The sequence below is a fragment of the Rana temporaria genome, chromosome 5 (genome assembly GCF_905171775.1).
Source record: "Rana temporaria chromosome 5, aRanTem1.1, whole genome shotgun sequence".
NCBI lineage: Eukaryota > Metazoa > Chordata > Amphibia > Anura > Ranidae > Rana > Rana temporaria.
Genome location: NC_053493.1, coordinates 301,142,948 through 301,157,396, shown reverse-complemented (window position 1 = coordinate 301,157,396; position 14,449 = coordinate 301,142,948). Strand labels below are relative to the sequence as shown.

General features: G+C 42.4%; 1 protein-coding gene across 1 annotated transcript in view; it reads left to right on the top strand.

The window, feature by feature from the left end:
* Positions 1-14,449, top strand: part of ABHD3 (abhydrolase domain containing 3, phospholipase) — a 98,474-nt gene that overhangs the window by 44,929 nt on the left and 39,096 nt on the right. Inside the window, exon 4 of the mRNA XM_040354052.1 lies at positions 1,316-1,361. Coding sequence (XP_040209986.1) covers positions 1,316-1,361 — 46 coding nt within the window. The remainder of the gene's footprint in view (positions 1-1,315; positions 1,362-14,449) is intronic.

Sequence of the window (14,449 nt, the reverse complement as noted above, 5' to 3'; positions counted from 1 at the left end):
TATGCCAACAGCGTACCTTGGAGGGGAAGGAGGGGAACGAGCGCCGCCGGAATTCACTGAGCCGTCATCTCCTCTCCACTTGGCTCTCACATCACACACACAGTCCCGCCCCCGCCACCAGCATTGGAGCAGTGTTCTGTCTATCACAGGAGCTGGTCCAATACCGATGGCGGAGGCAGGACTGTGTATGTGACTGCCGACTAAAAGCCGAGTAAACAGGAGATGATGGCTTGGTGATTTCCTGCATTGAGAGATGGTGAGGCTTAATCAGGCAGCTGCATTGATGGGGCAGATGGGCGCAGATCAGGCTGCAGATGGGCGCAGATCAGGCTACAGATGGGCGCAGATCAGGCTGCACTGAAGCTGCAGAAGGGGACAGATCAGGCTGCATTGAGGCTGCAGATGGACACTAATCAGGCTGCATTGATGCTCACTGACCATTATTTTGCTTCAAAGTAGTTTATTAAGAAAAAAAAAAAAAACTTCCCCCTGAAACTTTGTGCTTAAATTGGGGTGCGTGTTATACGCCTGTGCTCATTATACGCTGATTAAATACGGTAATTCCCCTAAGTCTATACCTCTTTTAATACATGAAAGTATTTTGCTTGCTCTAGAAACTACAGCTTGTCATTGCATGTTGTTGTTGTGTCTGATTTACTGGAATAACCTAGGCTTTATCCATGATTGACTTGCTCAGTATGTTATGCAAAATGCAATATTTTAGCCTCCCAAGTGTACAACGATTTGAATTTTTCAATATTAAATCCCATTTACATTGCATGTGTTTGCAAAGAAAGCCCTATTAACTTGAAGGGGTTGAATTTGGCAGCGATAGCACCTGCCAAATAAGACATTTAAATTTGGTTGTGGCATGTACAACCCTGATTGGCTGCATTGTTTTATTTAGGTAGGCAGGGGCATATCTACCACAAGGCAAACAAGGCGTTTACGTTGGGTGGCATTTTTCAGGGGGGTGGCGCCGCCGCCCCCAGGCAGAGGTGGGTTTTTTTAACCACCTTTCGGTTGTACTGGGAATGTGATTCATATCAGAGGGGACACAGCCAGAAATTAAGACCTAAAAGGGGTTTTAATATTTCTCTACTTTATCCAAAATAAGAAAAACAAGTTTTATATTCCCTTTATTTTAACACTTAATTTGTGAGTCTAAAGTGGGACAAAAATTAAATATCAAAAATGACTGCTCTGAACAAGGCTTTTCCTTGTTTAGGTTGTAATAAATCATTCCTAGATTATCTGAACTTTCTTAGCTACCCCTAACTGGTTCATCGTCTAAAATATTTATTTTTTGTTTTAGGTGTGTCGTTTTCAATAATCGAGGTGTTGCTGGCGAAGATCTTTTGGTAAGTTGTTAAAAAGCCTATGAAAACCCATCTCTTCTGCCATACTACTTTCTTCAATTAGCATAAGTCAGAAGAAAAAAAGCATATGAAACGTTTGTGGCTACAATATCCACCAGCAAAATGTGTTTCCTTTCCATGGTATGGAATAAATTGCTGCAGCAGAAAATGTGTTTCACTTAGGCTCCATGCACACTGAAGCTGATAAACTTTTTTTTTTTTTTTTTTAAAGCCCATAAACTGCACTCTGTTAGCCTATGTGCCCATGCACACATGAACGTTTTTTAGTGTTAATGATCAGTGGAGTTTATGGGCTTTTTTCTGAATGCCAGAAATTTGCGTTCAAAGTGCTGTTTTTCGGCGGGAAAAAACGCAGATAAAAGCTCAAACGCAGCTCGCCAGGGTTTTTTTTTTTTATATATATATTTATTGAAAAAACAAACAAAAAAAAGCTGAAAAACGCTATTGCAAAAACGCAAAAAAAAATTAAAAGGCTCCCTGCAAAGCTACTGGCGTTTTTGTTATAGCATTTTTTTTTTTTTTAGCTTCCAGTGTGCATGGAGCCTTACGCTATTCACCTGTGTTTTATCTGCATGGTTATTGCAAAATAAAAATAATAGAGGAGATGTTTTCTATACTATACTTTCTCTGGTTAATTTGATCGCTTTTCTGACTAATTGAAGGGTATCAAAGTCTGTCTAATCCAAGCAGAATAGAATGAGTTCTGCCCTATTGTCTACAGATCTGCTCAACCACCACTTCAGCAATTTTATGCTGTAAAGAGCTATGCTTTATGTATGCAGGCATCAAATCTAAAAAACGCAAAGCAAATTTATTATGCTTTTAGGTGCTTCTGAGTTGCTTTGGTTTGCCTTTGCTGCTTCTAGTTGCTTTTGCATTCACAATCAATTTTATCGAGGGAAAAAGCAGGTCAGACACAGTCAAACCCATGTACATAATTTTTCAGATGGCCTAAAGCCTCGTACACACGACCGATAATCTCGTCAGGAAAATCCCGTTGTTTTCCCTGATGAGATTCTTGGCAAGAAACTCTTGCCGCCCGAGTGTACAGACTTTTGTTTCAAAAGAACTGCAGTTCTCTTGAAAGGAAAGAACGCGGCGACGTCCCATTCGATGCCGTCGCCGCCATCTTGCTTCACCCTACCTATCCCGTGGAAGCTACCGCGCATACGTCAAAGTCATTTCGAGCATGCGCGGGTTTCCACGGCGACAGGTAAGTATACACACTCTCTGGTTTCTCGTCGTTAAACAGGCCAACAAGAATCTTGACGAAAAAAAAGAGAGCAGGTTCTCTTTTTTTTCTCGTCGAGATTCTGGCCAGATTTCCTGACGAGAAACCTAAATGCCTCGTACACACGAACGGTAATCTCTGCAAGAAGCAGTTTTCTTGCTGGTTTTTGCAGAGAAAACCGGTCGTGTGTACGAGGCTTTAGGCCCCTTTCTCAGGAACGTTCCGATGAGGTCTGCCTGTCCATTTATCAGGCGGACCCAATTGGAACCTCCATTCTCCTCTGTAGAGCGGCAGTCGTAAACGGACATGTGCCCATTTACACATGCCTCCATCCAATCCAATCTACTAAAAACAAATGGATGGGGATCTGTTCCCCTTCCGTCCAGTGGATTGGCTTGGATGGCAGTCAGATGTAAATGGACAGGTCGTCCGTTTACATCCGACCGCCCTTAAAGAAGAGCAGGCTGTGTCTCTGTCCACTCTGCCTAAGCGGAATGGACACAGACCGGTCATCTGTCTGCTCAACAGAGATCATCAGACAGATCCCCTGCTGAGCAAGTGGATTGCAAGCGCAGTCCACCTTGTGTGAAAGGACCCATAAAGTAGTGAACTTTCTCTATCCTGGTAGGCTATGGCCCCATTTTTATTTTGGTTAAAGCAGTCCTAAATCCCAGTACCAGGGGGAACAGTGATCAAGCAAGTTTTTTTTTTATTAGCCCGTCCTACCATTTTGCTTCCACAGAATTTGTTGTTTGAGGCTGTATGTTGCCCTATAGCTTCTGGATTGCACCCCAACCAGCCATATCATCAAATGTTTTTGGGCATATTTAGGCTGCATTAACACCTTTGCAGTTCCCGGAAACGTGTGGAAAAAGAACGCATAAGCACACATCGCGCTTGCAGTGCTATTATATTTTAACAGCATTTAAAACATGGTTAGCAGTCGTGCGCCAAAACGTATAAGGCTCATTGCCAAAAAAAGGTGCAGGAGCTACTTTGGCACATTTGTTGCACATAGGGCAGCCCATTCAAGTGAATATACTGCCCTATGCTGTTGTGTGAGATACATGCCCAAAAAAGTGTGAAAAAAACATCCATTGCACAGGTGTGAATGGGGTCTTAGACTCAGAAATATGCATTTGGGTCACCCATGTACCTGGACTTTTATCCACTGCAGTGTTAATGTCTTCATCTGAATGTGAAATGTGATTACGCTATTCATTACACAGGATTTTCCTGTTATCTAATAATTTATGTTAATTTTGCTGTGACGGAAACGAGAAAGCAACCCAAAATATTTATTCCGTTATTCTGCTGGTCTAACGTTATGCGATCCCTCATGTTTTACACTGGTATATGTAACACATTGGACCTTGGAGACCTCTGCTTAGATTTGTTAGTAGTCCAGATACGTTAATTGGTTGACTAATGTGTAGACCCTTTATTGTCTGCGCACTGTAGCCCATTCAGAGTTTTTATTAGTATTCAGACAGTACCAAGCCTGGATTCTTTTTCATTGAGCAGGATTTTGAAAGAAGCTGGCAACAAATACTTTGTTAGGAGTGATCCCCTCACACAGCTTGAAAATATGTGAAATGTTTTTACATGCATACACTGTATATATTTCCTGAGACAGCAGTGTTGTAAATCTACTGTAGGTGTTCTATAAAAGTGAAAAAGTAAGATTATTTAATGCACTAGAGTTCAAGAAGGATTTTTGTACATACAGTATATAACAAATATGTTTTAGACGGGAGCATAACTTTGAAATGCAGTACATGGAAACCGATGTTTATAGTTATCAAGACTATACCTGCCTTGTGTACATCCTAAAAAAACACACAAACCTTAGACCCTGTTGTAGAAGCCATGGTGTAAATCATGGTAGCCAGTGTCATTGGTCAGAACCTATACATGTACAGTACAGACCAAAAGTTTGGACACACCTTCTCATTCAAAGAGTTTTCTTTATTTTCAGGACTATGAAAATTGTAGATTCACACTGAAGGCATCAAAACTATGAATTAACACATGTGGAATTATACATAACAAAAAAGTGTGAAACAACTGAAAATATATTTCATATTCTAGGTTCTTCAAAGTAGCCACCTTTTGCTTTGATTACTGCTTGGCACACTCTTGGCATTCTCTTGATGAGCTTCAAGAGGTAGTCACCTGGCGCAGCACCCCATCACTCTCCTTCTTGGTCAAATAGCCCTTACACAGCCTGGAGGTGTGTTTGGGGTCATTGTCCTGTTGAAAATAAATGATGGTCCAACTAAACGCAAACTGGATGGAATAGCATGCCACTGCAAGATGCTGTGGTAGCCATGCTGGTTCAGTATGCCTTCAATTTTGATTAAATCCCCAACAGTGTCACCAGCAAAGCACCCCCACACCATCACACCACCTCCTCCATGCTTCACGGTGGGAACCAGGCATGTAGAGTCCATCCGTTCACACCAGGCATGTAGAGTCCATCTGTTCACCTTTTCTGCGTCGCACAATGACACGGGGGTTGGAACCAAAGATCTCAAGCTTGGACTCATCAGACCAAAGCACAGATTTCCACTGGTCTAATGTCCATTCCTTGTGTTCTTTAGCCCAAACAAGTCTCTTCTGCTTGTTGCCTTTCTTTAGCAGTGGTTTCCTAGCAGATATTCTACCATGAAGGCCTGATTCACACAGTCTCCTCTTAACAGTTCTAGAGATGTGTCTGCTGCAAAAGGTGGCCACTTTGAAGAACCTAGAATATGAAATATATTTTCAGTCGTTTCACACTTTTTTGTTATGTATAATTCCACATGTGTTAATTCATAGTTTTGATGCCCTCAGTGTGAATCTACAATTTTCATAGTCCTGAAAATAAAGAAAACTCTTTGAATGAGAAGGTGTGTCCAAACTTTTGGTCTGTACTGTATGTATCTCAAAGGGTGGTGTGCTGTGTTTGGTCAGAGTGAAGGTCTTTTGACAGTCAAGTTATCTTCTGTTCTTCATATGTTACTTATAGCCAACTATAACATTGGTTGTTAAAAATGCTTGCGTCCTTTTCGTTTTTTGCTGTGATCTGATCTGTTAGAGGGCAAGTAAGTAAGAAAGTAGCCACCCTCTATTTCTCACTCCCAAGATGAACTATGTACTAAGGGACGTGTAGTGTGCATAGAGCAGTACACGACTACAACTAATATGCACTGCTCCTTTCTAGTATATGGAATTGAGGGTTAAAAAGAGAAGTTTAGTAGCTCACAGAGGATGTTAGAAGAAACTATTTTATGAAAATAGATTACAGGTCTATTAAGTAGTGGAGGTGTATGAATTTGTTTTGAAAAGTAAGGATATCATTTATTGTCACTGTACACAACCGGGGAGAGACAACCTGGCCGATTTACCACTACCCTGAGAATTAACGTACAGTAAGACTGTGTGTACTGGGGCTGTAAAGCACTCATAGACATCCCAAACGTCCCCTAATGGAATCATCTAATGTGCAAGATTTTTATTTATTTTTCTAAATAAAGAACATGTTATGTGGGGGGTGTATAATAGTAAGGGGTGCTGTTATAAAGTGCTATAGTGTAAATAATCAAAGGAACATTAAATAGCAATATATGAACTGTATAAAAATCAATACGGTATTACTCTAAAGTGCATGTACATGTGTGCTATCACTCTAATAGACAAAAAAGTGCAAAATGAATCCAGAAATAGCAGTAATAGTAGCTCAGTGTTAAGCTATTAAAAGTCCATGCATTAGATAGGTTTCTTGAAAGTTGACACCATCACCTCTGAGACAATATCAATACTGGCAACACCAGGTGGGAAGTGGAGGTAAGTGCCTACTTACCAGACCACCATGACCCTTTGTTTTAAGAAAAGGTCAGGTGGAGCTTTGGTACAGTTTAATGGCCTGAGGTCTGTACTGGTACCTGGATGAGACTGGCCAAAGATGAATTCTAACAGATGATTTACCATAGATAAAACAAAGAAAAACGGGCCATTGTGAAGTTCCGCAATTTATTATGAACAATATAAAAACACAGGACAAGTGGCTGCTTACTTGAACACGTGCCGAGGCCTCGGCACTGAGGAATCGAGCGTTATTGCAGCCTGGTATGATGTGGAGCACCTGCCGCACTGGGTCTCGCTCACGTGGGCAACTATAGCGTGCGTTCCACCGCCTTGCAGCACCAAACTCTGAAGTGGCTGAGCTGGATGAACGTGACCTGCTCTGTGCAATGGTTTTTCATGGGGAAGCCGCAATGCTCTTTTTGGGTCACCAGCCAGCGGTCCTGGCTCCTGCCTCCTGCCAAATGGACATAATGGCAAGCCTCTTGCTATCGGGGCACTTGAGTAAGCCCGCTCCTGTGTTGCAATTTGTGTGTCCATTCACACAAACAGCTTGCCTTCGCCTTGTGAAGGCTGTGATTGACAGCTTTAGGAGCCAATGGCACCCATTGCTGCGTGAGCCAATGATGAGAAAGAGACCTGGGAGAGATGCTGCTCTCATGCACATCGCTGGATCTGGACCAGGCTCCAGTAGGGGAGTCTGAGGTGAGAGCTGCATCCAGAAGGTTTTTTTTTACAGTAGAGGTGCACTGAATGGAAATTTTGGTACCGAAAATGCAGGATGTACTTAGCCGAAAAACCGAAAATGACAGTTTTTAAAAACTCTACTGTGTACCTCTAATAGTGTTATGGGGACTGAGGACATTAAAGTGGGGGGCTAAGGATGGAATGCGGGGGGGGGGCTGAGGACTGAAATGTAGGGGAAGCTGATGACATTAGAGTGAGGGGGCTGAGGACTGATGTTATGGGGGGGGCTGAGGACTGATGTTATGGGGACTGAGGACATTAAAGTGAAGAGGCTGAGGATGAAAGGTGGGGAAAGCTGAGGACTGTGATGTTATGGGGACTGCGGACTGGAATGTGGGGGGTGCTGCGGACTGGAATGTGGGGGGAGCTGTGGACTGTGATGTTATGGGGACTGCGGACTGGAATGTGGGGCAAGCTGCAGACTGGAATGTGGGGGGGGGGGGGTGCTGAAGACTGTAATGTTGGGGGAGGGGGACTGAGGCCATTAAAGTTTGGGGAACTAAGAGCTGTAATGTGGGGGGGACTGAGAACAGTAATGTGGGGCTGAGGACAGTATTTAGGGGGATGATGTAAATAAGTGCAGAGTTTAGTACTGTTAATGGGGGTTGATGTCAAGGAAGTGTAAGAACACTACTGTGAAAGGGGTTGAGGGGGGGGGGTGATGTAAAGGGGGAGCTGAGGACACTCATCAAGAGGGGATCGTGATGTGAAGTGGGTACTGAGGACGTTGATGTAAGAATGGGTTAAGATCTGTGCATTATGTGCACATGTCATGGGTAGATCAGCCCATTTTAAATAGGCTGCACTAACCACAAGAAATACAGAGAAAGAAGTTGTTGACCTTTTCTTTTCAAAATCGCGCCGCACCCAGCCGCCAACATGCAATTTGGCACACGCGAAAATGTGCGACAGGTACCGCCTATGCTAGAAGAAAATTTTACTTACTGGATCTCAGTGATCTGTAATTCAATACCCCTGTCATATACAGTAGGAACCCACTGAGGTTATTTACACGTATTTTATTTTATTTGCGAACATTTCACAAAGCAGTGCCACACCCACTATTCATTATTTTTTACCTTAATGCAGAGAATGCATTAAGATTAAAAAAAAAAGGCTTTAGAATCACTTTTAAGTGTTTTTAAACCCAAGAGCAAACATTGATTATATTGCAGCTTACCAATTCTTAGATGTGATGGCTGCATCTGTTTTCTTTTTTAGGCTTCATTTCTTCAATTTTCATCTGGTGGTCCAGCCAGTAAGACTGTTTTTCTCAAAAGAATAAGCTCTGCAGTGGTATGTATCAGTTTAAATTGATGAGACATGGAATTTAACACTGGCAGGGGTGTATAATTTGGAACAACTTTTATTGATTCCTGTAAACCCATATCTCAAAATGGGAAAAAAAACAAAAACAGTTTGCTGTAACTGATTTTGAAGTGTGAGTTGGAGTCTGGCTTCAATTTGTTAGTGTATTTAAACCTGCTAATACACTTAACACCCCTCCTCAATGCTGCTATCTGCTGTGCCTCCCGTGCTCATTCATCCAGAATTTTGTCTCACTAATGCAGGAGGTGTGTTACTGGCCAGACCACCAGGTGAAAACAGAGGGGGAAAAAGCCAAAGAAAAGAAAACTGATGCAGCCACTACATCTAATGATTGGTAAGCTGCAAAACACTAAATTTTTGGTTTAATAACGCCTTACCTAGTTGTAACATACCAAAAAAAATGAATACCACGTTAGATTACTGGAGAAACTCCTAAAACTGTCCAGTATGTTTTAGATCCCTTCAGAGCATTTAGTGGGAACAATTTGTTCTCTGTTGCTTTAGCGATAACAACAATGCGCTTTTGTAACAAGTGGTACAAAATCATTAACAGAGCTCCAGGCCATTAATTAAATAAATCCACAGTATGTGCAGATACGGTATAATCAGCTTTAAATATCTCGGTATGTTAAGCGTGGGCCCTCTGTTTAGTGATCTGAGGTGTTAATTCCTTATTAAATTTAGACTTCCTTCTTCCTCTCCAAATGACTTGCACAGTAACAGTCAGTAAAGTGCAGATAATATCTGTATGGTGTTAAAATATACAAAAATATGGATTAAGGTCTAAATGTTCACCTTTTTATAGACTTTCCTGCCTTATTTAATAAAGTGATGTTAATTCTTCAATGAAAACCGTGGAAAATATATTCTGGTAACAGTACTAAATAATTGGCATGTATTGATTGTATTCAATAAATAAATTGTGCTGCACTTATATACAAATATGTGCATAAATAAATAGTCAACCCTATATTTCCCACAATAAGTATAACTTTAAATAGTGCGTTTAGATATATAATGATATATATAGCCACAAAATAATATGTGTATTGTGACAGAGCTAACCAGGACAGAAGCTTTTGGTGGGGACTGCAAGCTAGCCTCTTGCCTACTGACTATGAGCCCTTGCTTATAAGGGAACCCTACTCTTTAGGAGGTGTGTGCTTGGGGGGACCCTTGGAGTGGTCTTGCTTCCGGTTCAAGTCCATGTTTCTCCAAAACACAGACTCTGGGATCTGGAGGACCTATATACATATTTGGGGTCTCTAGGCCCAAACCAGAAAGTACTACTTCACTTAGTTGCATATTTACGCTGGCCGCTAGGTGGCGCTTCTGTAGATTTACGCATAGAATATGTAAATTAGGTAGATACGCCAATTCAGAAATGTACGTGCGCCCGGCGCATTTTTTTACGTCGTTTACGTAGGGCTTTTTCCGGCGTAAAGTTACCCCTGCTATATGAGGCGTAGCCAATGTTAGGTATGGACGTCGGGCCAGCGTAGAGTTTTGCGTCATTTGCGTAAGTCGTCTGTGAATGGGGCTTGGCGTAAGTTACGTTCACGTCGAAACCAATGAGGCTTTGCAGCATAATTTGGAGCATGCGCACTGGGATACGTCCACGGACGGCGCAAGCGCCGTTAGTAAAAAACTTCATTTACGTGGGGTCACCATACATTAGCATACAACACGCCCACTGCCTGTATAATTTGTATAACGCGGGCTTACGCCGGACCACATACGCTACACCGTCGTAACTTAGGGTGCAGATTCTTTCTGAATACAGAACCTGCCTCACTAAGTTACGGCGGCGTAGCGTATCTGAGATATGCTACGCCCGCACAAAGTTACGCCTGGCTTTCTGAATCCGGGCCTATGTTTTTTACAAATGTCATTTAAAACGATCGTGTGTGGGCTTCAGAGCATTTTTCGGGTTCTGAAAAACGACCAAAAAAAAATCATCATGCTCTATTTTTTCACGACGTTTTAAATTATGTAGTTTTTCGGGTTGTAAAAAATGATCGTGTGTGGGCTTTAACAACGTGAAAAACCTGCACATGCGCAGAAGCAAGTTATGAGACGGGTGCGCTCGTTCTGGTAAAACTACTGTTCGTAATGGAGTAAGCACATTCATCACGCTGTAACAGACAGAAAAGCGTGAATCGTCTTTTACTAACACGAAATCAGCTAAAGCAGCCCAATGGGTGGCGTCATCCGAATGGAACTTCCCCTTTATAGTGCCGTCGTACGTGTTGTACGTCACTGCGCTTTGCTAGAGCATTTTTTTTTCACGATCGTGTGTGGGCAACCTTGTTTTAATGATGAAGTTGAAAAAACTTTTTCTAGAGCCTGAGAAACATTGTTTTTTAAAACCCGAAAAATTATTGTGTGTACGTGGCATGAGACTCAGAGGAGATGTTAATATCAGCTCAAAGCAACCTGATTCTGGGATCTCTGTTTAAGGTGTTCTGTGTTAAGCGTCTTTCTCTCATTGTGTGCATTCTCAATGTTAATTGAGCTAATTGGGTAACCTATTGTTTCTGTCTGTTGGCTAACTCCTAGAGGTATCTATGATGGGATTATCCTTGTGTCAGCTCTATCTCGTTATCTAAGCCATTGTTATGTTTTGGGTAAATATTTGGTTTTATTGTCATTGCTTTGGTTCTATCTCAACATCTTGTCTGTGTACGATGCTGTGGGGTAAAAAGGGCTGGTATTAGCTCTTGGTCTGCTGGAACGGTCTAGAGGGAAGAAGGCACTGTTTAGCGGAAAGAAGCACCCAAGCTGGGTGCCCAAGCAGTTCTGTCACATTTGACATTCAAACCATCACCGGGATTCCAGGTCCGGATAGCAGAAGAGGAAAGGTACAGAATGACACCAGCCGCCATGGAAGAGGAATTCGGAAGGAGGCTGCGAGACATGCGGATGCACCACAGGGGACCAGTGTCAGTGCAGGTCCTGCTGGGATGGCATGACTCTGTCCGTCAGCAACTCTGGAAGGAAGTGCTAGCCTAGGAGCAGCGCCACCAGGGAAAAATTCTCCCCTCCATCCAGGAAAAATACTGGTCACAGTACGAAGTGCAAATGCTGTTATTGGGGAAACAACCTCACAAGGAGTAGACCGCTGAGTTAAGCAGGCTGGTACAGGCAGAGATGCGGTTGGACAAGAGATACAGAGCCCCCTCTGCTGGTATGTAGCCCAAGTGTGCCCGTAGACAGCAGATGACAGGCCGGGGGAAGGCTTTGGCTATGGTGGCCTGGGGCTGTTGTACTGGACGCTGTCCAAGGACCCTGACTTTGGGAGCATTCTGGAGTGTCATTTGGAGGAAACCATGGAGTACAGAGACCAGAGGCTGAACATCTCAGAAGTGCTTTGGGCACAGGAAGATTTGGAGTTTCTAGCCCTTCAGAAATGGGAGCTGGAGATCATCGCCTTTTTGATGACAGTGATCTGTAATGTTTCAGCATGTTCACAAAAATCAATGTACACAACCCTGAAGTGGGAATTAATGCATGGTTATGAGGTGTGACAATTGTATTCCTGGAATGGACTGTTTGTGCAAAAAGTTTGTGCAGGAGCATTGTCTTGGTGGAGAATACACTTATGAGGCCAGAGTTCCAGTCTTTTCTTCTTAAAGGATACGAGGGTTTCCATCCGTCCTTTGCGTTTTTGGCTGCCCATTTCTTGCTTCATTGTGGACATCTTTCCCATCCACCCACCTTAAACCACATATGCCATTCAAAAACACTCAGTTCTTCATGGAATGTTTACCATATGCCCGCTGTAACAAAGCAAGTTTCCCCCTCACTTTTGCCAATTTTCATACAATAGCAGATGTTAATCTGCTGTTCCAGGTCACTCATTTTCCACCAACAGCACAACATGCACTTGTTATTTCTTCTACTACTTCATAAAGACTAAGTCAGCTGATCTGCGACCCAGGCGAGTGTAAGTTAGAACATGTCGGAACACGTTCGATTGCGAATGGCTGTTTGACCATAGTGTTATGCCACAGGCATTCTGGGATTTAAATTGTCACACCTCGTATGTGTTGCATGAATTGGTCCTGATATACTGTATGTTATGCTAATGTTTATGTATAAATAACCAGTTGATATGCTATACATATTGTCTTCTAGTATTTAATAGATTGGATATATATAAGTATATGGTATTGTATCCTGGGAGTGTGACATACCCTCTGGATGAGTTCTAGTCATTTGGTGTCCTATGTGAATGTGCTTTAATGTTATTAATTTTACATTTGTACAATAATAAAAAAAAAAAATTGACATATTTGTGTGTCGGTGTCTTAAAAGTCTGCTGGGTCTATTTTTTGCTGTTTTTAATATCCAAAGATCAAATGCTTTGAAGAACACTCTTGAGACCCAGGTGGCAACATAATTTCTCCAAGCAGCAGAGGTCTTCAGCCCAATTAAACTACTATTCACTGCTGGGTCAACAAGAATGCTCTGCAGCCCAAGCATGATTAAAGGAGGAGTACAGCCAAAGCTCGTGGCTGTCCATTCTGCTCTCTTGTGATCCATTTCAACAAACGGCGAGCTGAAGCCCGCTGTCAGCTGACATCACAGAGCCGGTCCAGGATGGAATGCACCCAGGAGCCTGGACCAGCACCTGGCTCAGCCTCTCAGCGAGCCCCTGAGAGCCTGGGCTAGCCGCTCCCACCCTCTAGACAGCCTTGCACTCCAATAAACGCGAGGGGTGGGGTGCAGAGCAGACAGCTATGACTGACAGTCACCAGCACTCAGCTCATGGAGCATGGAGAACTGAGCGATCAGCAGAGCCGTCAGGGGACAGGGTGGAACTTAAGTGGTAAAAACCGAAAACCAAAAATACATTGCTGCTTACCAACCATTAGATGAGGTGGCTGCATTTGTTTTTCTTTTTTAGGCTTTTTACCTCTTTTCCTCTGGTGATCTGGCCAGTAACACACCTCCCTAAATAGCAACAGAGACTTTGGACAGCAGAATTGTCATGTTGGGGTAAAGGGAGTGTTAGATGTACTACCGGTAGCAAATTTAGATGCACTAACAAACTGAAGCCAAATTCCAGCCAATACTTTAAAAAAAGTTACAGCAAACCGCTTTTTTGGGGGGGGGGGAGTTTTGCATAAATAAAGGCTGATCATTGTAAGCACCCCTGCTAGTGTTAAATGGTTTGTCTCATCTCTGTAATACCTGATACATTCCTCTCGAGAGGTTGTTCTTTTGAAAATCAGATTTGCTGTCTGGATCAGCACATGAAAACCGACCAAGGGAAGTCTAAAAAAGGAAATGAATGCAGCCATCACATCTAAGCTGCAATATAAAGACAATTGAAGTGACAAGTCATATTCTTCTTCTCCAAAAATAATCAATACACATCCCCTACTTGAAGCAGTAGTAAACTCTGCCCCCTCCAGTGCTCCTTAGCAATGCAGTCATTATGTTCAAGGTCTCTAATACATTCTGCCCAGTTGGTGACCACTTGGGAAGTCTCTTACTTGTGTTTGGTGCAGTTTAGAATTTGTTCCTCTCCGTCCGAAGCCAGCGCCATGTTGATTACTGTCTTCCATGTCTGCAGCGCATGTTTGTGATATAAGCACAAAATTACCAGAAAACATTTTGACAAAAAAAAAACATTTTTTTTCTTCATAAATATTTAGGCCAAAATTTATACTGCTACATTTCTGTGGTAAAAGTAACCCAAATCAGTGTATATTTTGTAGTCTGTGTGACAGTCTACAAGCTAAGGTAAATATCAATGAAAATTTATTAATCCTGATGTACTGACCTATCTCATTTCCTGAGGCGCTAACATGCCAAGAAAGTACAAATACCCCTCAAATTACATTTTTGGAATGTAGCCAGTCCAAGGTATTTAGTAAGAGGCATGGTGAGTTTTTTGAAGTTTTCGTTT